The sequence below is a fragment of the Chiroxiphia lanceolata genome, chromosome 1 (assembly GCF_009829145.1).
Source record: "Chiroxiphia lanceolata isolate bChiLan1 chromosome 1, bChiLan1.pri, whole genome shotgun sequence".
In the NCBI taxonomy this organism is placed as follows: Eukaryota; Metazoa; Chordata; class Aves; order Passeriformes; family Pipridae; genus Chiroxiphia; species Chiroxiphia lanceolata.
Window position 1 is genome coordinate 76856215 of NC_045637.1, and position 26972 is coordinate 76883186.

Sequence of the window (26972 nt, forward strand, 5' to 3'; positions counted from 1 at the left end):
GCTAAGAGCAGGGACCAGTGAAAGCTTAACCAGCCAGGGAAGGGTCTGGCGAAGTTAACAGAGTAGTGTGTAGTAGGATTGCAGTAGAAGAGGTAGAGGTGGGGAGAAGAGATGAAAGTTGGCTCTTGAATAGGGGCTGGGAGCTGGTCTTGTGACCAAGACTTGTTTTGAGTCCTCCTCATGGATGAGCAAGACTGGGTAATTTTACTTTTAGACTTTCTTTTGGATGGAGAGAAGGGACATGACTGAGGACTAAACACTATTCAAGAAAAGGTTCTGCAAAGCCCTGCAGTTACATCTTTAAGTGCTGAGTAAAACTCCGTCTGTGAGATTGATCATGTCTTATGAGCTGTAAGCAGGATAGCTGGGCCCTGATGCTAGAATATTCACAACTACTTTTGACTGTGAACACAGGAATATTGGTGCAAGTACTGGATGCATTTGTAATAAATGGATGAAAATTATCATTGAAAATACTGTAGCTTTTGTGCTTTAAATGAAATGAGCACTTAAATTGATAGTTTAATATTAACCTTTTTTGTTCAGATGTTGGAACTAGTTGTTAAAATCTGAATAGAGATCTTTAGAGTTAATGATATTATTGTAGAAGACAAGCATATATTTGGTGGTTTTGACTTTGGACAGTATGCAATTATATAATGAAATTCAGATCTCTTCCAAATACCTGGTGCACTCCAATGCAACAGCAGGTTTTACAGTCACTTCAGAATCTGTACTGGAGTTTATGCTCTCAGGCTACCTCTATCCTTTGGCATGGCCCATGTGATGATGTGCAAATGAAGTCTACCAATTTATGTTGGGTATTGACCTGAATAGCCACTGGCTTTTCTAAATATAAAGGATTAGCATATTGTTTAAATTACAGTGGAACTGGGGAAAAACAAATTTGAAGCAACCATTAGTGGAGAACTTGGCAATGAAGTGACATTCTCAGAGAAAGTATAAGGCCAGGAAAAGGATTTTGTTTTGACTCAATTGTGTTTATTAATTTCTTGTGTTGGTTTAATAATAATTTTTTACTATCAGATTAAAATAGTAGTTAAGGTTAGGTTATATATATATATTTAAAATAACACTAAGGGAGTGTTTCTAACTGAACATTAGAACATTGTATCTTGAGTAAATATGCCTTTTAAAACATGTTGGTGATTAGAAGATAATTTATAATGAAAAACCCAATATTTAATGAATGTCATGGTTTCTAAGAAAATTCTGTCATTGGTAGGAAGGCTAAAGTTTTATTTCCCTGTTTCTTAGTCAAAGTAGAGCACTACAGAGTAGGAACCACTTTTGGAGTACAGGCTAAGCCATTTCAGTGAGAGATAGTATTTTAGTACTTATACCTGCTAGTCCGGTTAAGTAATAAAGAGGATGTTACAGATTTCTCATCTTGTTTTCTCACTTTGAGTTCAAGTAAGAAAGGTATTTGCATTCTTTCCTTCTCAGGCAGCATTAGTTAAATAATATTTACCTCCTAGACTAAAGAGTTCCTAGGCTTTTATCAGCATGTTAGATGTAGAGCAAAGTTTGACTGCCAAGTGAGATGGTGCTAAGTTTGGCTGCAAATTAGCATTACCTTCTGGCATGCAGGCTGCTTAGTACATTTCAAAGAGGCCCTGTACCAAAGTAGTTTGACACGATTGCTTCTTTATAAACTCAGTAGTGGTATATGCTGTTTGCCCCTCCGTATTTTGAAATGCTTTTATAAGGAAAGATGTACTGTCTTCAAAAATGATGGTGACTTTAGTAGTCCCAGTTAACAGTTCTTGGTTAACAAGCCTCATCAGTCAGGGCTGAAGTTCTCTAGAAAAGGAATTGATATTATCGTCTGTTACATGGAGGCAAAAGAGTGAGACATAAAATATGTTCCCTACCTCTTTTTAGTTATTAGATTAGATGAGTTCACTTGAAGACTTCATTAAATAAATCCTTTAGTCAGTTTGAACTTGTAATGAGTTATTTAGCACAAAGATGTGAGTTACAGATGTCCTGACTACAAACCCAGTAGGCTTCTAGCAAGGCACAGCAACTAGAATCTATGCCTGTGTGAACAATTTTACTTAAGCTTCACTATTTTAATCCAACCTTTCTGAATAGTCTTGCCTTGCTAGTAATAAATATCATTCTGCTAATGGTTCTGAAAAATTTGATCTGACACCTGCACTTTTATGTATCTTTTTCAAATTCAAACCTTTTACAATATAGTGGATAAACCATTTTCGTGCTAGCTGCAGAACTTCCACAGTCAGATTTACATCAGAATTAAATAATGGTTATTTCCCTCGGTGTTATGGTTTCACCTTTCAAGTGGCTTGTTGCATCTTGTAACATAGATGAAAAAAGAAGTACCTGCTCACCCGTGGCTGAGAGGGTCAGCTGTGCCTTGGCTGGCGGCCATTGGAGCTGACTGGTTCCTGCATCCAATACAAATTCCTAAAAGAAATAAAAAATTAGTAAGGTGACTGACTCCCTAGAAGAGATACTTTAGTATAGCCTGTTAGGTGTTGCAGGAGGTTTTGTAGTGCACTGTGGTGCTTGAAAAGTTGAAGCAGGTACTGACTGGAAGAACAATAAAGGTCACACAGACAAATATGACCAGAGTTGAAATTTAGCTTAAAATTTACAGAAATGCTGCAGAACTAAGTGTACTATTTCATAGCTAAGTTATGCCAAATTTCACAGCCAAATTTCACAATCCTGGAAGCTGAAGTTGTGGTTTAAAAATAAAAAAAAATAATGTAAAGTGCTTGTGGAGATTTCACTTGTGAAAGTTTTAGGAAATATTGTCCCAAAGAGAACAATATCTGCAAACTCTTCAAACTTCAGTATACTTCCTGTGAAACATTCAGTTTATTTCCTTTCCTTGGGGTTGAAATTTGTGCAGATTGCTGTTTGCTTTATCATATCCTGACAAATGTTGGGTGGAATGAAATTTAGAGTCTGTGTGTTATGTTGACACATTTTAATTTGATTTGGAAAAAACCTTAAAATCTCTTGAGAACCCTACTCCTAAGATTTTAGAGCAGAAGGTCAATGTGAATTTGTAAATGAACATATTTCGTCCTGAAAGCAGTTCAGTGAGTGACAGTGCTTGTAGGTAGGTAACTTCAATGCTGAAACAGTGATAGTTTGCTCAGCAGTTTAGAATTAATAGGTGGAAAAGAGTTTTATGACATATAATTTCCATTGGTACGAATATAAAGTCCAAGGAGAATGATTGTGAAAGTGTGTAGTCCAACTTCACTTTTACTTTGGAGAAATGAATTAATTTATTGCATCATTAAAGAATGCCATATATCCACAAAGACTAAGGCTTGCAGTGGGCTGTTGATTTCCATGGGGATACTTGGAAACATGCTAGGAGTTTGCAGTCTCTGAAGGTGCAGATTGAAAAGAGATACACTTGAGGTTTTGGAGACTTGGACCAGCATAATGCGTGTCATGGAAACAAGAGAAGGAAAAGAGATTTTTCTTTCCTTTTGCATGATCCCCGATGCTTTGGGGTTTGGACTGCTTTTTTTCTGGATCTCTTCTTGATGTAGTTGGCATATATTTGATTTAAAAAAGAGCTTGTCTGAAGATATAAAAGAGAAAGAGTAATGATCATCTGGTAGGAAAGCCATGAGCATATGACCTTTCATGTTGAGAAGTTTAATTTGAATAATGTCATTTGTATAAAAATTGATGGCTTAAATAAACAAAGTTTTCAGGTTTTTTTTTGCTTCAAAGTCACTGCAGTATAACACTTTTGGACAGTTAAAAAGATTAATGGCTATTGTTCTGGACTTAATTGCTTTTTGTTCTTTTTTTTCTTAATGCTTGTTTTGTTTTTCTGTTTTGGCATTTTGTCTAATGTTTCACTTCAGCATGGCAAACAATACATTTGGTCCCATTATCCATTAACTCCTGAAGTACCTGTCACTGCTTGCTGAAGGCAGGTGTCATCACATTAAAACTTGCTGTCAAGAGTAATACTGCAGTTATTTTCCAGGGTAGCATGTAAGAACCAGTGTCAGGTCAGCCTGTTTGTATGAGATCTTAGAAGGGTTTGTAAAATATGGTCCAAAAATACCCCTACACCAGAATCCAAGAGCAAATGTGCTACAAAAAAACTAGTAAAATTCTTACACAGCAAGTGAAAGGGTCAACCCTGAAATTGTGTGGGATCTGCTGTTCCGACTGGATCCCTACAAATCTATGGGGCCTAATGGGATTCATCCCAGAATTCTCAAAGAGCAGGCTGGTTTTATTGCAAAACCTCTCTCATCCCTTTTTGAGAGGTCTTGGGAAACTGGAGAGGTCCCAGCTGACTGGAAGCTGGCAAATACTGTCCCAATTTTCAAGAAGAGCAAGAAGGAGGACCCAGGAAACTACAGGCCTGTCAGTCTCACTTCAGTGCCTGGTAAAGTTATGGAGAAGATTATTCTGGAAAGTATTGAAAAACACCTGAAAGACAACAGAGTCATTGGTCACAGCCAGCACAGCTTCATGAGAGGAAAGTCCTCCTTATCAAACCTGATTTTCTTCTATGACAAGGTAACCCACCTAGCTGATCAAGGGAAGCCAATTGATATAATCTTTTTGGATTTCATTAAAGCTTTCAATACGGTCTCTCACAGGATCCTTCTGGACAAGCTGTCCAGTACACAGCTGGATAAACACATCATGTGGTGGCTGAGCAACTGGTGTGCAGGTCGAGCACAGAGGACAGTAGTGAATGGAGTAAAATCAGACTGGTGAGCTGTCACTAGTGGGGTTCCACAGGGCTCCATCTCAGGCCCTGTGCTCTTCAACATCATAAATGACTTGGACGCAGAACTGAAAGGGATACTAAGCAAGTTTGCAGACAACACAAAACTGGGAGGAGCTGTTGTCTTCCTTGAAGGCAGGGAGGCCCTGCAGAGAGACCTCAACAAATCAGAGGGTTGGGCAATCAGCAACCATATGAAGTTCAACAAGGGAAGGTGCCGGATTCTGCACCTGGGGTGGGGCAACCTTGGTTGTACGTATAGGCTGGGGAATGAGATGCTGGAAAGTAGTGCTGTGGAAAGGGAGCTGAGGGTCCTGGTCAATGGCAAGTTGAATATGAGTCAGCAGTGCCCTGGCAGCCAGGAGGGCCAACTGTGTCCTGGGGGGCATCAGGCAAAGCATCACCAGCCGGTTGAAGGAGGGGATTATCCCACTCTGCTCTGCACTGGGGCAGCCTCACCTTGAATATTGTGTGCAGTTTGGGGCACCACAAATCAAAAGGAGGGCAATGGAGATGGTGAAGGGCCTTGAGGGGAAGCTGTATGAGGAGCTTCTGAGGTCACTTGGTCCATTCTACCTGGAGAAGAGGAGACTGAGGGGAGACCTCATTGCAGTCTACAACTTCCTCATGAGGGAAAGAGGAGGGGTAGACACTGATCTCTGCGGTGACTGGTGACAGGACCTGAGGGAATGGCCTGAAGTTGTGTCAGGGGATATTAGAAAGAGGATCTTTACCTGAAGGGTGGTTGGGCACTGGAATAGGCTCCCTAGGGAAATAGTCACAGTACCAAGCCTGACAGAGTTGAAGAAGTGTTTGGAAGATACTCGCAGGCACGTGGTGTGACTCTTGTTGATGGTCCTGTAGAGGGCCAGGAGTTGGATTTGATGATCCTTGTGGGTCCCTTCCAACTCAGCATATTCTGTGACTCTGTGACTCGCTGCTGGGACACATTTTCATCTATCATATGGGTCAGTGAGCCTTGTGTATCTTATGACTTGCATCACATAACTCAAGCAGTTTCTATTTATGCTGGCTGGAAGTGCAGTAGATGAGGAAAACAACAAAATGCACCAGAAGAGGTGGCAGTCATACAGTCAGGAACACTGTCTGAAATATGCTTTGCATATGTGCTTCTGAAAATGGTTTCTCGCTCTCATACAATTATAGCCTGTGTTTTCCCATTTAAGTTTAAATTGCATTGATTATGTCCTGACTGACTTGTGATATCTTTGACACTTCTTGGCAGTGAATGTGACCGGCAGAATCCAGTTTGCTCTTCACGAGTTCACGCTGTTTCCTTTCCAGTATTTATCAACTGCTTCTATTCAGCTAAGATTCCTTGTGTGTTCTGTCTTACTTCTGTTCTGCAAGTTTTGACAGCCTGAAATATATTGATAGAGGTGTTTCAAGCTCTAGTTTAGTATGCCTTTGAAATAAAGTTTATAACTTTCTATACAAACAGCAGTGAAAAACTGTTGCTTTATTTCAGCAGTATTGAAATGGGGAGTAAGACCATCCAGTTCCATGCACAACCTTCTGGTGGTGTTTCATTAGTTAGTACATAGCATCTCTTTTATTATCATAGGTATTTATTCTGTTCTCATAGCAAAACTGAAGACGCAAATGCTTTTAGAAAACAAAGCTAATATTTTAGTCAATATAGCCATCTGTGATAAAAAGAAAATGAAACGCATTATTTTAATAGTCATGACTCAAAAGAGACAAGCTAGATTTAATAAGGCTATAGGGCTATTGAGTAGAAAGACATCTATGACTAAAAATCTTCCGTGGGCTACAAAGGCAGAGACAATGTTCAGGGGAAGTACCTGTTATATGCTTATCTTATTCTAACTTTCTTTCCAGCAGGATCAAAATATGATCTGTAGGAAATAGCGTACTAGATTAGATGGCTGGACTCTTGTTCCTATGACTATTGTAAGACTTTGGCACTAGTAGATGGAAAAAAAAAATCCATACTCTTGCTTCTTCAGAAGCGGGTCAGAGACATGATTTGAATTGCAACTGTGCAGCTGTGTGATCTTTGCTCATGTTGTGCAGTACATGCTACCTTCACTCCCAGTGTCAATTATGGTGTATTCTAGGAAAATTGTGCTATATCTACCTACTACCATAGTACAGTTTCCTTTCTTTTGGATTGCAGCTTCCAGATTAGAAATAAAGAACTGTTGACTGTATGAGGGAAAAATCTAGATATAATTGCAGGAAGAACTGTACCCAACCAAAATAGTAACCACTGTGGGGGTTTTTTTTCCTTAATGTTTTGTTTTAACTTCCTGCAATGAGTTAAAATATTTTAAACTCCAAGTAGATTTAAATAGTAAATATCTAGACATATCTGGAATTTCACAGTTTCTATAGAAGTGTGCACTTGTAAATATGTTACTACTAGGTGTACTGGCAATTAGCAGCCTACAGTGGGTGAAATATTTCTCTTGTGTTCTTGGAGACTTGCTTATATGTGGAGTAAACAGAACTACTATTGATGTTAGTAGCAGGGGGAGATATGAAGCCTGGGAAACATTCACTTTGTGAAAAACAACCTATGCCACAGATGAGCAACTAGCAACTCTGCTGTTATTTGGTATCCTTGACTTCCCCCCCCCCCCAAAAAAAAAGATAATTTCTTTTTTAGAGGAAATCCTGTTTATTGGCTTTGAGGACATAATTTTTTCCAGTTACTCTTTTTTGTTTTGTTTTCTTTCTATTAATGTGTTAAGGAGGGCTGACTCCTTGGAATTTTGTTTCCTGCCTCTGCAGTTGCTGGTAGTGGCAATACCATCTAAATATCTTTCTTATCAGTAATGGTTTGATTATCAGCTGTTGCAGACATTTCATGTTCTCTGGCCTCTTCCTGGGAAAGAGCATTTTACATCTATCCTTTTCTCATCTGCCTTTCTTCTACCACAAACCTAGTTGTCTTCGCTGGAGAGCTATTTTTGGGGCAGTAATTTCTATGAAGACCACAGTCCATTACTCCAACTCATGTCACAGCTTGAGAGCAACTGAAGTGATATTTTAGAGGCACTGCTGCTTGGTTTTGCTTAACTTCTTAAAAGAATGTAAGAAGCAGTTAGCGAATATCTGAAAATACACTTTTTTCTTTCTTTTCACCCCACCCAACTACTAGCTTTAGCCATTTATTTTTTTTACTTACTTCTGGCCATTTTAATATCCTTTCTCTACAATTCAATTCAGAATCATCTCTCAAATGTGAGCATGTTAACTTAAGCAACTTTATGTGGAGAATGATTCTCTAGGGCTGGCTGACGGATTAAGTGGCAGTACCTTGGTTGTGAAGCAACCCACATTTGCACATTCTCCAGTCGTTTCCCATTAAAACTTAAATCCTTGTTCTGTTGTGGCACCTTCAAAAAGCAGACCTCTCCCTTACATCTAAATGTTTTGAAAACCAGGCATACTGTAACCCAGAACCCTAAGGAATGCTTGATTGAAATAACAGATCAGAAAAGTCTCTTGCTAACATTCCTATGATTATAGGTTTACTCAAGTGACAGAAACATGGTGTCGGCTTGCTTTCTGCATACAGCCTAATTTTGGTCCAAATGCTAGCATAGCTCTTAATGACTTCACTGATGCAGTGTCTGTGGCAATAAATAACTTCTTAAAACGTAACAATATTCACTGCATTTCCTCTCTCTAGAATTATCTTGTGTATTGCTGATTGGGTGGTTGGTTTGGTTCCTGCTGCAGAGTAGAATGTATTCCTTGTTAGTAATCACTGACATTGAGAAGAGTGAGTGAAGGGAAACAGAAGTGACTCCTTCTTAGATCCTCACAGGTAAACAAAAAGACAGTTTTTGTTTAGCCAACTCTGTTCTTCTATGGTATCTATCTTGGTTAATATTCTCTTTGTATTTGGATTTCTTTCGTTGGTAACTTGTACCTGGTTTGACATGTGACATATAGGTCTGAGCTCATTGATGTAGGAAATGCAGGGGAAGAAAAAAAGAAAGAAAATAAGAGACAAAACTTCCATGGGTTATGATGTACAGTTAAAAACCTCCCACAATTAGTTAGAAGTTAGTTAGTTTTGAAATGGTGTATTACATCAAGCAGTGAGCATGGTGCGGGGGAAGATAACAGATACCTTGCTTTCATTTTCATGTGACCAAGTGACTTGAATAGATTATGTGAATACATAACTCTAAACTCATTTAACTCTTTATGAACTTAACCATTTGTTCTGATCTGTGTTAGAGGTATTTGAATGAGTAAACTGAATGTGAAAGTTCCCTTAATGCTGTTAATCACAAACTTTTCATTTACAGTGGAGCTTAGCAAATGAGTAATAAGAGCCTCTTTGGCACAGGAGGCTATTTGCAGCCTTAATACATGTGAAGGTACATGTGCTAGAAGTTATAGTGCAGTTAACTCCTACCCTGGTGTGTACAAAATGAACATGAGCTGCTTTAAACACAGTTTAAAGCTTCCTGGAATTGTTCCAGGTTCAGATATTGAAGGTCTTTCTATTTCACTGTTGATACTCATGTTTGTTCTCTCTCCCTCCCACCCTCTACACCTCCTTCTCCCTTTGCAGGCAAGGGCAGCTCAAGCATCTCATCCGACGTGAGTTCAAGTACGGATCACACACCCACCAAAGCCCAGAAGAATGCAGCTACCAGTGAAGGTAAGCAGCTGGTCCTCATTACCCAGATCAGGCTTCCCAACAGAATCTTTGTAGTTTTCAGAAGAGGAACCCCTCCTCCTCATTCCTTTTCTGTACACTACCATTGGTTCACTACAAATTTAAAAACAGTTCTTCCTTTAAACAGTTTTCGCTCCTACCTGCTGTAGTTTCTGATTTAAACTTGTGACAAAGGATTTAAGACACTTCTGTGGAGTCCAAATGTAGAGGGTTGAGAGTAATTTTGCATGTCACTTTTTCAGCAAAGGCTGAAAGATTTTATATGATCTGATTTTGCAGTTAATTTTTTTAGAATATACTTGATGGAAGGTTTTTAACATACATTCTAGGTCAATTATCACTCTCTTCTTTTCATACTGTGGGCACCATGAAAATGTGAGTTTTTTGACCCAAGTTTTTCAAAAGTGTATCTATGGACATGAAGCTGACAAAGCTTTAATTAGATCAACATACCTCACCTACAGCTATTGGAGTATGTCATCACCCATGACGAGATTTTTAATGTCTAGGGGAAGGAGATATCTTCTGTGTCAGTACAGTGTTGTACTAACTGGCCTATAAACAGAGAAATGCTGATTCTTCCTTGCTGCCTTCTTATATGTGAATGGGTATGCTCTGTTAAATAGAACTCTTTGGGCTTAGTTTTCACAAGTGCGTCTTCTAAGGAAATCATTATATATAGTTTAATGAGGTAAGCTGAAAGGATTTTTTTTTTTATATTGTACAATTATGAGCCTTAACTAATATTTCTGCTCAACTCTATCATAATGATTTTGTTATCTTGATTGTTTTCAAGTAATAATTCTGATTTCTTACAATTCTCTCACTAAAAATTAAGTTACAAGATGATTGTTGTCAGTCTACCTTTATTTCCTATGGCTAAAAGAAATCGTAGACTGTTGAGTAGTTCTAGTTTGGCAAGTCTGACTATGACTATAGAATCTGTTCAGCAAAAGCAGTTCATGTATGTAATAAATGACCACATATAAATCACCAGAGTTTGATTGTTAGGCATACATAATCCCACACCAACAACGAATACTCGGTATCTGTGAATCGTGAGAGATACTGGTTTATAATCTCTGCTTTTCAGTGCAGGCAATACATTTAACAATAAATAAATAATCAGTTAATAATGTTGAGTAGTAGACTTCATGATTCTCTAAGCCTTAGATTCAAAAGTTTTGAGGTATCTGAAAAAGGTGAATTGCCAAGACACAAAATAAAGTTAGGAAATGTATTCTCTGTATGACAGGCAGGATTGAAAAAGAAAAGAAACCACAAAGGATTAGTAGAAACTGTGTCAGTATATAACAATTGCTTTAAATTTCTACTTCAGTCTGTAAAGCATGTTTTTTTTCTTACTTTCAAATCAGATAATGCAAAATAATCCTTTATTAATCTCTAAGATTTATGTTCTTAATGTAGCCCATTGTAGACCCGGTGGATACTAGTGTTGACCCTGAAATCTTCACCACTGGTTTGTAGCTGATTAATTCATTAGTGAGGGAGGCTTTAATGCAGACCAGCAGATGCTGTAGTGGAGGTGTTTTTATGAGTACTCATGCAGATTCAGGAAGAGTTCAGAGCAGTGGAATTGTGTATTCTATACTTGGAGGCAATTTCAGATGTGAACCTAATATTTCTGTGCCCTAGAAGAGTGGGGTTTGGTAAACACTAATTTTGACAACAGCAGAAGTAGCTTCTTCCTCAACCAGTGCTACTGTTACTTTCCTACAATTTTTTTTTCTCCTGAGGAATTACTGATACGGATCCGTTTAACATAAATTACCTTAATATGGATTGCTGCATAATCTGTCAGATATTTTGAATGTCATAACCAGGGAGCATAAGAACTCTGTAAAGGCAAGTGGGACCAGAGACCTGAAGTAGTTTTGGGGCACTGTTGAAACCAGCGCTGTTACTGTAAAGCACACTTATCAACTGTTATGTCTAGGTTTTTTTACTAGTGCTACCTCTTTTCCCCATGTACAGTAGACTTATGCTGAAGGAGGACTCAGCTGATCAGAAAGACTCATACCTTCTGCAAGATGACTAGAGTTCTGTGCTTACAAAAGTGAATGCTTTTGTACTGTTCAGTTATAGAGTAATGCCAGCTAAGTACAAGAGTCTGATTGTGTTAGATGCTGTACAAGCAGTGACACTTACGTATTTTGGGGTGTTTGCTCAACGTTGTTTTAACCGTTAGCTAAATTTACCTGTTCCAGTCTAGTATTTGCTTGCCATGGTACAGTAGTATCTGCCTGCCTCAAAGATTGGTTAATGTATCTTGCCTTTTACCATGAGACTGGTTTACTGCAGGGACAGAATGCTTCAATTCTACCTATACTGCAAATTCATAGCACTGTGTACTGTCCTATGATTCTATGAATATGCCATGTGTTGTATGTGGTGAGCTGTGTATGTCATAGCTATTGAGTGGAAAGGACTGTGAAACATTGCAGGTGAACTCTTCTTCATCTACATTGTCATGGGAAATGATTCTAATTGAACAAGTGGCAGACAGCTTCTTTGCATCCTTTGAATTTCTGTTACCAACTGAATTTCTAAGTGCCCAGCTCTGTGAAGAGCATAGAATTTGTCTGGGGCTGGAGGCCTTTTACATCAAAGTAGGAGCTTTCAGCTTTTCAAACAGACCTAACTCTTCCCAGTTCTGCACAGCTTGTCTTATGTTTCTGTAAGACAATGAATGCCTTGAAAGAACTAGAAAGGAAATTTGTGGGACTGATTCATACAAGCTCTGTGGTACTCTACAGCAGAGAAGCAGTTGTGTAAAGTACTACTTAGGCAAGTACAGATTCCCAAGGACTGCAAAAAGATGGCAAGCAGGACTCTTACTTGAAAGAGCAAACAATTTCAGGAAGTATCTGGCAGCAGCAGGTGTTATCTTGCCATCACTTCAGGCAATCAAATGAACCACACTCTTCATCTTGACTACTGCAGCCATGTTATTTGTGAAGTTTCAGTGCTGTGGTGTTTCTCTATGGAATGGGTGCCAGAAATGAGTAACAAGATGCTCGAAGTGGCTTATTTGTTCTTCTGGTCTTAGATATGCTGTTAAGGCCATGTCAGTTAAATTTCTTGGTGGGAATGGGAAGTGTAATTATGGCCAAAATAATGGTACCCCACTTCACACTGTGGATTAAGAGCATCTGTAGAGGTTGTGTGATATTTTGTTTCAAAGAGACAAAATGTTTGTCATGCTATTAAATGTGCCTGGGTGAACTGCACATCCTTCAACAGAGAAAGACAGTACGTGTTAGTATCCTTAGCCAAACAAGCTTCACTCAGTGATGCATTGGAGAGGTAACTACTACTCCATCTCTGTTGCATAGAGAAAAGCATACAATACCTGGCAGACCATGCAAACTTTTGAGATATCAATGATGCACTTGAGAGAGGTGCGAAGGTGAGGCTGTACACTGGTCCTGAAACTGGAACCCAGTTGCTCTTATTGTGGCCCTCACTTTGTGTAGGCTTGCTCCAATTTGTTCTTCTTGTGCCCTCACTTCAGTGAAGGGCAGGTGGCAAAAAACATCTGGTACTCTCTGTAAATCACATAGTAAGGACTGTAGAAACTGTTTGTCTGCACTTTGACTCGGAAGCATGTGGGTGTGCATGCACACTGATGCCTCCACACTGTCTCCTCTTCTGAGGATACATTTTTCTTTAACATTGAATATATACCCTGCCTTTTACTTCCTTTCCAGTCTTGGACATAGTCTGCAATTCTTTACCCTATCAATCAATTATAGTTAGAAACTTGAGAACACATGAGTTTTTGCTACCCCCCATTGCTCTTCTGGCAAGTGAAAGACTAAATGGATTTTTGTGGGCCATTTAAATGCAATTTGCTAGACACAGTCTCAGCTGGAATATTATTGTCTAGAACTTGATTTAGAAGATTAGACTAAATGACTGTTTTTGTATGGGCTTACCTTGATCAGGGAGTTTCCTTCTAATGCTACTTGCAGGGCGTGGAATGTTATGTCCAAGCTGAATGCTTCATATTAACTTGACTGACTGTTTTTCAAATAAAAAAATCAATCCTGTTTGCACTTCATGTGTAGGGCTGTTAAGCAGTAATCCAGAGGCAACTTTAAACTGAGAGCTCATGTATTAGCTTCATGTATAAGTTCTATTTTATTTCTCAGTTGCTGTAAAATCAAATTGAAGTATTAGGCCTGAAGCAAAACACTGTTTTAGCAGAGCAACTCAGTGCGGAAATACCTCTGAATATACCCCGTTAAATCTTTGTATTTTGAATTTTGCAAAAATACAGTGAAGCCACCCACTGTATTCTGACAAAGTTAAAACTTTATCTGCTTTTAGTGAAGTTGACTTTTAGGGACCTTGAAAAGTAAGTATTTTACTTGTTCTCTGTCTGCAGTACTCTGAGAATTCTAGAGTACACTGCAATATATATTTAGTGTGGAGATCAAATGCATTTGTTTTGGCAGTATCTGTTTGTATGCATCTCAAGAGGAGAGGTATTTCTTCTGCAGTTTAGATGTGTACTAGAAAAGTCCCCCACTCTCATAGTTGTATCCTCCTTTCTGTTTTGTTTGGGCTTTTTAGTGATTCTGTTGGACTTGATGATTGTAAGGGTCTTTTCCAGCCTAAATAATTCTATGATTCTTGGAGAAGCAGAACCTATAGCCTGGCAGGAATAATTATGTTCATTAGGAACCATTCCCTCCATTAAATCAGTTGGGGGGCAACTGTGTGAAAATGTAGCACTTTGAAACTATGTAATGCTTTAATTATACATGTAAAAATGCTACTTTATACCCTGTGCAAGACAATAGTTGGCTAAGGTTGGTCAAGCTGTGTTTCTGTGGCCGTCAGCCATCCTTTTATTGCACGACCTAGCCAATGAAACATCTATAGAGAAAAATTACTTTCTCCAGAAAAAAATTGACTTCTGTATCAGAAATCATTTATCACTGCTCTACTTGGGAATATTTATTTCCTGAACACAAATTTATTTGGGTTGTGTGCCTTTCATTTCATCTTACAAGCAAGGGAACAAAGTACATATTATAGGATATTTTCAGGAAGGATGTAATTCTCTTAGTTTCTCTTGGCTTTCATAATCACATTCTTTTAAAAGACAAGGTATCTTTTGGATCTCCGAGTAATTTTTAATTTGTTCAATGAATTTAAGAGGAGTTCTTGTATTGTGCACAGTGATGGACACTATGAAAAATTTGGGACGATGGAACAGGTTCTTTGCTACTGAATGCTTTTGGTATGTAAAATTGTTCCTGATAGAGAATCAGCTCAAACTGAGATTCAAGTGAATGTAATACTGATCTTTGTCAAGAGGGAGATAAAAATCTCAGAGAACCAGTTTGCAAATAGATGTCCTTTCTGTGTATTATGATTCACATAAATAGGTAGGTAGCTATGTTTAGTATACTGGAGTTTCACTGAAGCTTTTGAGTGGTTTGTGTAACCTCTTGGGGCACTGAGTTGAGAATTGTGGCAAAAGACTGTTGCAGAAAAGTTTTTCCCCTAGATTTTCTTGATGATCCCTTTGATGGAAGGAGCTCTCTTGATCCTCTTAAGAAATCTTTTCTCACTTCAGTTCTTTACCATTTTTCCTTTCGTTTTCTCTTTTACATTAGAAACTTACTAACCCAGCATCAGAAATGAAAACCTATAGATGTTCTTTCTGGATGAATTTTAAACATGTATAATTTCTATTCTTTTGATGGCAGTTCTTTTTCTTTTTATCTCTGTCCTCATGTCTTTGCAGCCTCTTATTGGGTATTTGGGCTTTTGGTTCTACTGCTGAAGTACTGTCTAAGTAGGCTTTCTGTACACCAAACTGTGTCTGAAGTTGATATGAATGCCTGAATTTGCCCCTGCTTGCTTGGAACTGGGCAGAGGTCCAGTTGGCTTAAAGTGAACTGTGGCTGTTTTGAGTTGGTAGTGAAACTGGAGACCAGGTAAGTTTCCTGGGGTTTTGTGTTACTTTTCTAGCAGGAGAGTTTTATAGAAAAGTGAAATGTTGCACTACTGAATGTGCCAAAACAGAATCATTTGAAGCCAAAAAAATTGGGGAAGAATAAGAGAGGGGTGAGAAGCATGACAGTTAATAAATCCAAAACTATAAACACTTTGGCAGAATAGACAGAGCTCACTATTTAAATTCCTTTAACCAACATATCTGAATTCATATGCAAATATAATCACCTCAAGCAGTATGTGGAAGTACAAAGTAGTATGGAGATTGCTGTTAGGCAATATTTTTTTGTGTTTAACCACATTTTTATATGCTTTTGCTATCTACTAGGCAGTGTTCCTGCAAAACTGGTCTGCTAATTATAACAATACAATTGCAATCAGCATTTAAATCAGAGTTCAAATATAAGGCAAAAGTAGTTGGGACATTGGCAAGGTTAAAGCTGCAAATTGAAACCTTACGTTATTCTGGCTAATTTGTACTGAAATGCTGTAGCCAAATGTTTAAAACTTGCCCAAACAATACTAAGAACAAATTGGAAAGGTACGTAAAACTGCAGTCTTATTTGATCTGCTGCCTGAAATGTGAGACCTACCAGAGCAAATGCACTTACAGTACAGTTAAAGACAAATGATCCCAATTTAAAAACCTGGCATTAGCTTTTCTAAGTGAGGTCTGATGCTTGGTAGGAGTGATTATGGTTTATTCAATTACCTGTAAATCTGATTTTAAGGAATCTAAGATCCCAAATGTAATTCTTTGGGTAAAATGCTGTACCAAACTACTTAAGTACTGTTATCACAGGGAGATTCTGACACTTAGTTGTTCCCTCTGTTATTGCCTGAGGCAGCTATCTAAAGTAGTTTCCTTCTCTGAAAAGTGTAGGGTAATCTTGAAATATCTGATGATTGCTGAGCATTTTTTACTCTAAAACCCATCCTTCTTGAATGCTAGACTGTCTCCTAAGACTGCTTGAAGAATATATATAACTCGATAATTCATATTTAAATATGTTTGGTTTATCCATTTTTCAGAATTTATGAACTGAGACTAGCAAGTTCATCCAGATTAGTTGATTGCAATAATGAAATAAAATTGGAACAGTAATTTTTTTTTTTTAGCTTTAACTTGACAATCCCTGTTAAGATGCTGTGGTTTAAATTTACTGCACAAAATATCCTGCCTTATTTTCCTGTACCTTATCTTTTTATGTCAGCTTGCCAAATGACTGCATAATTTTTGACTGATACTGCCAACAGTGCCAAAACTAGCAGCATGCTTGAGTAATATCGGCTCAAGAGTTGCTTACTCATTATGTTCTTGTTTTCTGGGTATTGTACCACAGTGGCTGCTACTATGCTTCAAGTTCAGCATCTCTGTGTGTCTGCTGGCATTCCTCAGATTTCCTTTGAGATTGGCTGATGAAAATGGCAGTTCCAGAATGGATAATTCTTATGCTTAATTCTGACTGCTGGATCATCATTAATTTAGGCAGTTACAGCGGACTAGGCTGGAAGGAAGTATAAACAAAGGTTATAAGCATGAGTATAATCTGATGATTAGCCATCTACATATTCTTCTAGCCTTAATCAGCCACTCTTGAACATATAACTTCTGTTGTGGTGGTGTGCCTCATGCGTGTTCACCGACTGCACGTTGTGCTACTTCCTTTCATATTTAAGGGTGATTTTCATCTTGAACTGTGATGATAGATTTGGGAGTTGTATCTCTTGAACCTCAAAGTAAAATTGCCATATTAATGGTTTAAATAAAAGATTTATTTTTTTTTTCCTAACAGACGAAAACAATCAGCCTATTAGCTATACCGAGCTAGAAGATTTCTACTCGCTTACTCTGGCCTCTTGGGTGTACATAGGTTTGCCAGAAGGCAGGCAGGATTTCCTTAGAGATGCATTATAAATGCTTGTTTGTAAGATTTTGTAGTCAGTTTAAATTAGCTAGTTTGTTAGCCTCCACACAAGTGAAATATGGAGACTTTTCATGGACATGAGTGGGAAGAAGTTTGGCTTTACTGGATGACTGTAACCTGTCATGCTGCTTGCAATGGGTTGGATATATCATAAATCTCCATTGTAAGTTTTTATCAGAGTTATCATAATGAAATTTTGGGTTGTACCAGTGCCTAATCTAGTCTTTAGTGCTCTTGGTTTTGCTTAACACGAAGTCCACTTCTGTCTTGTATATCCAAGAGAGTGAAATTCTATAGTGCTATCAGGTATTTGTCGTTTGTGGAAAGTTTTTTACATTGTTCATTGTAAGTAAATAGTGCTGTGTGGGAATCTCTGAAAGACTAATGTTAAAAGATCTCCAGGACTAGGATCTCAAGTAGCAGCAAATTCTTCTTCCCAGCTATGATGTTTGCTTAATCTGAAGGTATTTGTATGTTCATGTAAACATTGATTATTTGTTTATTTATTAGACACATGTTCCCCCCCCCCCCCAATTAAGATAAACCCTGTCAGGTAGGTTTTGAGCTCCCATTTGAGCAATAAAACCTTAATGTGGCACCCAGAACTTCAGAAGCTGTTCACCGTGCAGACAGTCATTCGCCTTGATCATTGAAGGACTTGTAAAGTAGTTTTCCTTATAGAACAGATGCAAATGTTGTCTAAATGATAAAATTGTAATTGGATACCTTTTGTGGGCTCTGACTTGGAAAAAATATGTTTATTTGACCCTTCTTTATTGTGGGCTGAGATAAACCATAAGCTTGAACTCTGCTTTCTGAAACCATTGTGCTCTCTTACTCTTGCTTTTCTTTTGCTTTTGAAACAAGATTTTAGTAACTTCTTGTAGTCTGAGGCAAAATTACAATTCAATCTGATTTTAGCTGTGAGTATATTTTCCTTTTATTGTTTCTGTAGATTTAACTTTCTCAAATTTCTTTTAATACCCTTCTATCTCAGATTCAGTTGTACTACACATTTTCTATCCAGCCTTGCTTTTGTATTTTGAAAGTTTTTGCCATGTAAAGCATGTAACACTAATCAAGAAGCTGATGTGCCTAGTTTTAATGGAAAAATATTCTGTACCTGGCTAAAATTCTCAATATTCTGAATATGCTTTTGCTACTTCCAGTTAAAAGAATTGACATCAGTAAGTGTCAGTTAGTGCTCCTAATTTGGCAGACTACTTGACAAATATGTTTTGAGGAAAAACAATTCTCAAGGAAGATTTTTCTTTCTTCTGATAAGCCATTGGATGAATGATAAATCTGCTTATATTCTTCAGTGTTTTGTAAAGATCACTTCTGTCACTGTCTAAATAAGGAAGACGGACTCCTGTAGCATTTAGTGGAATCTGAATATTTGCTGGACAATGCTGAGAATGTCACCCCCAATGAAAGTGTATCCAACTCAAAATAACAGCACTACCGTTCAGTCACTGGGTTCAGATTTCACCAATCCTGTTAAATAGCTATTGGGGATGAAGACGAATTGATATTTTCTTACCTTGATGTGTTAACACTTTCCATACTTTTAATTTTGTTTAGAATATGCCTTTGTATGTAGGGAAAAAAAAAACCAAACACAAAAAACCCCACAACTCAAAACCACACAGGAAATACTCACCTACACCTAATATTTTCATGTGTCGCTGTGATGATACCAGTTGTTTTTAAAAATATTGCTTATAAGGAGAAGATTGGAAGGATTCAGAAGCAAACACAAGATTTGGTCCTTGTCATGATTATTGATAGATGTCCATTTTGAATTAGCAGACAAATGCTGGTGTGAACTGAAAAAACAAGGCTCAGATCTGATGTAATTTATGTTATGTCCTAATTTCTGTTATTGGTTATTCCAGTTCCGGTGTGGACAGGAGCCTAAAGCCAAAGAAACACAAGGGTAACATCTTGAATTTGGTGTTAAATTAATGCCAAAACTATTAGAGTATTTTTCTTATCCTTCATTTATGCTTTAACTCAGAACTTTAATTACTTCTATGCTGCTTAAGTTTTCATCTGCTAATTTTGTAGAAATTGGAACATATGATACTAGAGCAACTCCTTATATATCCCTGTCTGAGAGAAAGATCTTTTCTCATTTATCTTGGAAATACGATGAGCATGGAAGGACAGTATGCCATGACCTTGTTACTGTTTAAGATTTCTGGGTCCTAAATTGAAGCAACCATCTTTAAATATGTGATATTCTGGACTATTTGGGAATGAAGAATAATAAAACCATAACTAAATAGTAGCTAAACTATTTGCCTGACTAAGGGGAGAAAAGAGGACTGTAGTTGGAACTGCAAGCAGTAAAACTAGGTGCAAGAAACTGAAAAACAGATTGTATTATCTGCAAAGTCATAAAAAAGAAGAATGTGTTTGAAAGTATGAGTGACCAAACCTTTGTATTCTACTGTCTGTTGCTCAGTATGATCTACTATGCTTATTAACTTAGCAGACTCAGATACTGTGGAAAGGACAAAGTGTTTCCTTTGGGCCCCTTCATGGAAATTGTCTCTTTACGTGAATGGTTAGCCAGTTCAGGCCAGAGAAACAAGCATTTTGTAGTAGATGGTTTAGTTAACAGCAAATGTAATCATGGTGAATATTTGGAATCTGATATCTGCCTGGAAAACTGATGTTGCTTGGGTAACCAGATAGGCTTCCTTAATCCAAAAGATAAGTCATTAACTCTATGTGAAACTTGATGATATTTATCTTGGGATTGAGAGAGTGTGTCTAAAAAATAGTTCACATGTCAATCTGAAAAGGTTGCTTGTTGTATTGAGTTAAATTATACTTTTACTCTAAATTCAAGAGTGTCATTAATTTCAAGTTCTAAGGAAGACCATATTTCTTCAAAGCTTTGAAGGAGTTCAGTCAATATCCGAGGAAGTCATTGAACCTTGCAGATATATCCCATCAAGAAGTTTCCAGCTGCTTGAGCTGTTCTTGAAAGAACTCACACTAGAAAAGAGACCCTGTAAGGTTTAAAAATCCACCCGTCTTCCCTAAGAAGCTGTTACTGGACTAAACTCATCAAACAGTTATTCCTTTGTTAAAGAGATATAGTAAAATAATACCCTAGTGTTAGTAATAAACCATTACACAAAGCCTCTATGAAAAGAAAATAGCTGAAAATTAAGTGAAAATCTGAGGTATGTTTGTCAGCTACTTTTAACCTTAGGACCAAGATCATCTTTGATATGAAATGCACTGCTGTCAGTGATATTTGTCTCCATTTGTGTCCTGACACATTTCTCTGTAGCAAGAAAAATGTGTGTATTTTAGATGCTAATATGCTATTTGTGTGTTGGGGGTTATTTATTTATGTTCATGTTCATTTAGTTGTGTCCAGGAAACTAAATTCAAGATTTGGATGAGCTTTAACTCTTCCCATCTGTGCGTGTATTGGAATTTTCAAGACATTTGGCATGGGAGAATGCTAAACTGTGAACATGTTGCCAAACCTCACCTCATTACACACTATATTGCAGTAGTTCGTGGTGTGTGTGTTTACTCAAAAGCTAGAAAGGTTTTGTTGCCTTGGTTGCTTTTTGAAAGTTAAACAAGTAACATCAATTTTGTTCTGACTCCGAATATGTTTTAATAGTAATGTGGTCCAAATATCCACAGAAAAAATTTGCTTCTCCTTGGACTATAATCTTTTCAATTCTGACCCAGTTTTGTGGGCAAATCTTGTGGTCTGTTAATGGCTTGCTCAGCTCAGAATTAGATCTTCTACTAGACTTGGAAGTAATTAGGCTCCTGTGCTGTTTTATTGCCATGCTAGTTTAACTTCCTCATTTGTACGTTATGTTTGTGTTAACTTCATCCAAATGAAGGACACTCCTGCCCCCACATCTTGGGGCATCCTATGCAGAGCTCTGGAAGGGTGACATGATGCCTTTGCTTACCATGCCAGATGCATTTAGGATGATTCTTCTTAGTGGGGCTGTACAAGTTAGCTGAAGCTTTTGAAGCTATCAGGTAGTGGTCAGACTGACTGCCATTAAACATCTGGAGGTAGCTGAAAAATCAACATTTTCTTTTTTTCCTTGAGGAAAGAATTGTACACTGACAGAACAAGGCCAGGGAAAACTAGGTGTTTAACTATGTTGCACCATCTTGTAAATGATGCTTCCTTACATATCCAGAGTAGGGTGGTCTTCAGATACAAATATTCAAATCACGAATCATTTGATGGCAAAGGCTTAAAAATAAAAAGTAAATTTATATATAGGTGTTGAAATACGTGGTCTTATTCTCTGTGTTTGAACACTGCATGTTGTATCTTGGGCCTGGGTGAAATACTGTGTAGGAAACTTACAATGATCTTAAACAGTTTTTATCCTCCCCTTCCTTTTTTTTTTTTTTTTTTTAAATGAACTTTTGACTGACTTTTGATTTGAACCTGATAAGTCCAATTCTTCTGTGTCTAATATTTTAACTTTATAGGAACAGTCATACTTAGCTTTGGTATTGAGCTTGTGACTTGAGTCTCAATGAACTATGATTTAATTTTTTTTGCCACTTCTGCCACAAGTTCTTTTGGTGCTATATCATGGAAATACCAAACTGAATTTTATTTTGGGGAGGGAAGGGACTGCTCAAACTAAAGGCACTGAATTTAGACTGGGAAAAGGAAGCAATGATGACAAAAGATAGCAAAGATAGTAAACCTGAAGTTAAAAATAAAGCTTCTGTGCTGTATAATATTAAAAAGGTAGGAGTAAGTTTACGTTTCATATGTAGGGGTAACACACAGCTAAGCAGTGATAACAAGACTATAAGGTATATAGGCCATTGCATTCCAGCACTTGTGTTACTTTACAGAAAGCTTCTGGTGGAAGCAACAACATAATCTTGATTAACCAATATAGAGGTCTAATAAAAGGAACCTTGCCAGTTCTAGGTACATGGAAATCTTGAAATGCTAGAAGACTGGTACACTATTGAAACAGTAATAGATTTACTTTTTGGACAATTTTGAGTTTGTACACAATGAAGAATCCTTGAGTGCTGGGAAATCCTTGGAACAAGATCTGTGTCAGGACGAATGGATAATTTTGTTCCAGGCAATAATGCCTTCTTAATGAATAAGTTGGAGTGTATGATTGTAGGGATGTACCACAGAACTCAGCTGAGCAAATGCATTTCAGCTGTGTAAAAACATGGAAGTCAAACCAGCAAAATTCTTTTATTTCTGTCTGCTTTCCTGTGGCAACAATACCTCTTTGCATGGCCCTGATTTTACCATTGTTCTGGCAAACTTTGGAAGATACCAGTAACCAATATACTAGAAACCTGTCTGATGATGGAAAGGCCATGGGTTTAAAGACCTGTACGCCTGCCACTTCTTCCTGTGTCACAATCACATCTTGTTTTGCTGAGCACTATGTTCCCTTGGTCACATGGGCGATACCAGACTCCATCCCTCTTAAATTCACCCCCTGGGAAATGTCTTGCTTTTTCTTATTCCTGCATCAGTCTTCCACTTTCTGAATGTGAGATGAAGCTGTCCTCACTGCCAGCTTGTTATTTTCCTGAATGTGCTTGCCAGGCTGAAATGATATACATCATAGTACAGGCTGCTTGCTGCCAAACTTCAGTCGTATATATATTGCTCAAGCTGCAAACTTCCAAAGCAAACACAGAGAGGAAATCAAAATTAAATTAATCCTCTCCAAGGATGTATAAAGTATGGCTGCACTGAGTTTTATGTGTTTAGAGCGAGAGGGACCATCGGTTGTGTGCGAGTCAGAAGCCACTGGTGTGCACAGCCCTGTTCTGTTGCATTGCTTGTCTGGCCTGGAGTTTGCTTAGTGTGAAGACCTTAATTTTTTTAATGATAGCTAGACAAATGACTTGGCTAAACCATGGTTAACTATGGAACCATAGGGCATTCTTGGCAGTTTGCATTCATAGGATTAAAGGCAAATGAGTCACCAGTTTCTCTGGAGCCCTCAGAGCTGTGCATGTGCTTCATGTAATATAGTCAAAACTTCTTAAGCTGAGAGTGAGCAAAGCTCTGGAGTCTCAGTTTTGAACTCAGTATGAAGGTTAGGTTGGAGACCTACTGTCTGCTCTACTTGGTTGAGAAGACTGGTTTAGGGACTGTGCTTAGTTCTGTTGTGCTGTTGGGTTTTGGCTGGCCAGCAGGAGAAATCGGTGATCGTGGAGCCTTTGATGCCAGCTGTCTCAGCTGACAAGAGGGTTGGAGGTGTGGAGTAGTGGCTGATGTCTTTCTCTGAAAAAACCCCGCCTGCTGGCTATCCTACTCCATTTTCACACGGACGAAAGAAAGGAGTACTGCCTGCAGGAGATGAAAATTAAATGGAATTGCTTGGCAGAACTTTGTGCAATTGCAAATTAGACTTGAATGTTACTTCATTTAAAAAATGCGTGTGTTTTTTTTTTCCTTTTCCCTTTTTTTTTCTGGAGCCATAGGCTTTGGGTTTTGAAGTCTCACCTGAAATGAAATTGTATCCCATATTGTGCACTTATTCAGCAAGAAATGCCTTAACAAGCAATGGCAGTTGTAAATTAATTAATCTACTTTCACAAGCAGAAAAATAGGCTTGATTGCTGGAGTAACAACTGTGACTGTTCTTCACCAAATATTGTGCACAGAAGAAGGAAATAAAAACCTTATCTGGTTTTTCTATAAGCATAAAAGGGCTTCAGAATTGTAAATCTAATATAGAATGCCATCAGTGATCACCATGATCTACCTGCTGCATGCTCTGAAGCTTATTAAATTATTAGGAGCAGTTAAACTTCTGTCTTGGATAATTTAAACGTCTGGTTAAATTGTTTTGAGAAGTAAAGCTGAAACTGAGTGGCTTAATCTTGAGTTGTTCTGGGTGAAAAACTTTGAAAATGAGTACACCAGAAGTAGATGAGTTCAGGTGTTGAAAATGTCGCCTGTTTATCCTTCTAACACAGGGAAAAGCATCTGATTGCAGTCTTGCAATACTAGCTGTTACTGAGACTTTGCTACTACTCCCTGTTGTTGCGGAGAGTAGTAGAGCTTTTCCAGAAGACCTCCTGTGCTGGGAAGTTACTGATGTGTTGTCCTGCTGCATATTTTTTGTCCCATCTTTTGTAAGCTTAATCTTTGTACAAATTCGTATGTTTTAATTTCTACTGATAGGCAAACAATTTTCCATGGCTTCCCTGCCTGATATGTTGATTTATGTTACTGGTGAAATGAGTCAGTCATTAATCAAGCACGTAGTGTAGACCGAGAAGGGAGAGTGTAAGAATTATTATCTGTACTTCTTGATGACTGTAAAAGGACTAACTGCTTGCCAAAGCAGTTAACAGAGTTGAAGTAATGTACTGTGAATATCAACTTGTTGATCTGCAGACCTTGAAATTTTTCCATGAAGTACAGAGTCCAGTTGTGAACTTAAGCTTGCTGACAATGGGCTTGCTTTTTTTTCTGGTATTGATAGTAAAAGTTCTGAACCCTTACATAGAAACTTCTGTTATAGTGACATCTCCACTGAAAAAGGCGTTGTTCTGGGGAGAATCAAGGAGCTTGTAAGTCTTAGAAACCATTCCTTGAAGCTGTTATTTATCATTTCAGTCCATTTCCTCACCCACAAATGAAACAGGTAACTGTCTGCCATGGAAGGCAAACTAACAAGATGTAAAATCGTGAGGTTTTTAATGGCCATTTTTAATGGCTCATTAAGTATAGATATACTTTGTTCTATATGTAAAAAACTTATAGTTTGAATAAACAGGTATCCATCAATTTGATAATCTAAATCAAGTTAAGGCTCTGCCTTAGATTGTATTATACTTTGAAAGCTTGGAGCACAAGACTGACTTAGAGCATGTGCTCTATTTGATAGCTGGGTAGCAAAGAAAAAATACAACAGGATGGGTGGCATGTCTTGTAGTAGTACTTAAAGATGCTCAGCAAAATTGCTTTGGGAATTTCATGATTATAAGAATACGATTTCCTTCTTAAAGGTTTGTAAAGTACACCATTAAAATTATTGCATGGTATGTTTATTAATGGAGATAATTTTAAGATATAAAAAGTCATCATTCTTATTGCTTTTTTATTCTTGCTGTTACCATTTAGTAGATATAAGTGTCTGCCAAACTAAACTGGTTTGTAAAAGTCAAATGCAGGCCCTAGTGAAAAGGATTTATGTAATTTCAGGTAGTTTATTATAATCCATTAACTTAATTAAAACTGATCATAGCTTGGTTATGGTTTACAGAAATGTCTGAGAATAAAATGGAAGCTGAGTTTTGTCCAAGTTAAATTACAAAATAGAGTAAGGATTTTGCTTTACTATTTCAAGTTCAATGCATGACAGTGATTAGCCAATTTTTTTCTTCATTTTTTTTTCTAAGCTGTTACAAAAATTCTTCAATTGGAAAGCTCTTCTTATATGAATAGATACCCAAGTGTACATATTTGGTAACTGCTTCTTGGTAGTATCTAAAGCAAGCACAGGTACTGCAAAAAAGAAGCTTCCCTTGAAAGACAGTGTAAAGTGAAGTGTAGCTTTTGCTTGAAACACAGAGTAATTTTATATTTCCATTAGTGGATATATGCTGGATATATGGTATATATGTAATTATAGCTGTTCTGTTAATATATATAAATATAATGTACGTGACTGGAAGCTCTTCAGTCTTAGGAGAAGTGCTAGCAACTGTCTGGTTCAGACTATGGGAAATAAGTATATTTGCCTTTTCTAGCTTAATTGAAAATTATTCAGAGATATTATGGTGACTTTTTCACAAAAAGAGGTTTTCATATTTGGCTAACATTGTCTTATTCCAAGTAGCATGACTTGAAAAGTAGTCTTTTTTGTTCCCCTGTCTACCTTGCATTTTTTGTCCTGCATACATAAAACTATAGTGAGAAAGTTGTTAACAGTATTGAATTGCGTTACTTTTCCTTTTTCTTTTTCTCTGTCTTATTTTAGGGGCCAACTTATGCTCTATCGAAGTAGACTTGATAAATGGAATTGTTCCAGGTCTCGTGTGTGAAAACTAGGCAAGAATAGACTAGAGAGTTGAAAATCTGCCAAAACAAACTTGAGTGAAATAGCTTGGTTTGTCCCGTGCTACGCTTTCTAACACCATGGGGTTTTTTAAAGGTGTTTCTGCCCTCAGATAGATGTGGTCCATCGGGTGTCACGAGGCAAGTACCTTTGTAATCAATGAAGTCCATTCCTACAAAACTTAGGTGGCATTTCAGTAATCTTGCTAAGGAAGAAGGGACCAAGCTAGGCCCAGCCATTCTGGTTGACACACAAAAGCTTGTGGTATTTAAAGTAAAAACTGCCATTTTGTATAGAGGTGGCAACAAGTACTACAGTGTCTTAAGAAAGCAAGCTTATGTAAACGAAGTAATTTCAGAGTTCTTTCACACTGGCATTTCAAATGCCTTCCTTCATCTTTCCTTCATTTTCAAAGTACTAAAGTACAATATATGAGCTCCTGCCTATATTGAACTTGAAGTACTTTGCATTTTAAGCTATCTGTTTACCTTTAAGAAGCATCTTGGTGGTAG

At 37.6% G+C, this 26972-nt stretch overlaps 1 protein-coding gene across 6 annotated transcripts in view; it reads left to right on the forward strand.

Moving 5' to 3' along the window:
• FBXL7 (F-box and leucine rich repeat protein 7) overlaps nucleotides 1–26972 on the forward strand; it is a 313883-nt gene that overhangs the window by 166378 nt on the left and 120533 nt on the right. For 4 of the 6 annotated variants that reach the window (XM_032711572.1, XM_032711589.1, XM_032711597.1 and 1 more), the window contains one exon: nucleotides 9351–9440. In XM_032711572.1, coding sequence (XP_032567463.1) covers nucleotides 9351–9440 — 90 coding nt within the window. Of the gene's footprint in view, nucleotides 1–7342; nucleotides 7374–9350; nucleotides 9441–15315; nucleotides 15434–26972 lie in introns of those variants that run through there. The other 2 variants (XM_032711613.1, XM_032711603.1) reach the window with 2 other exon arrangements.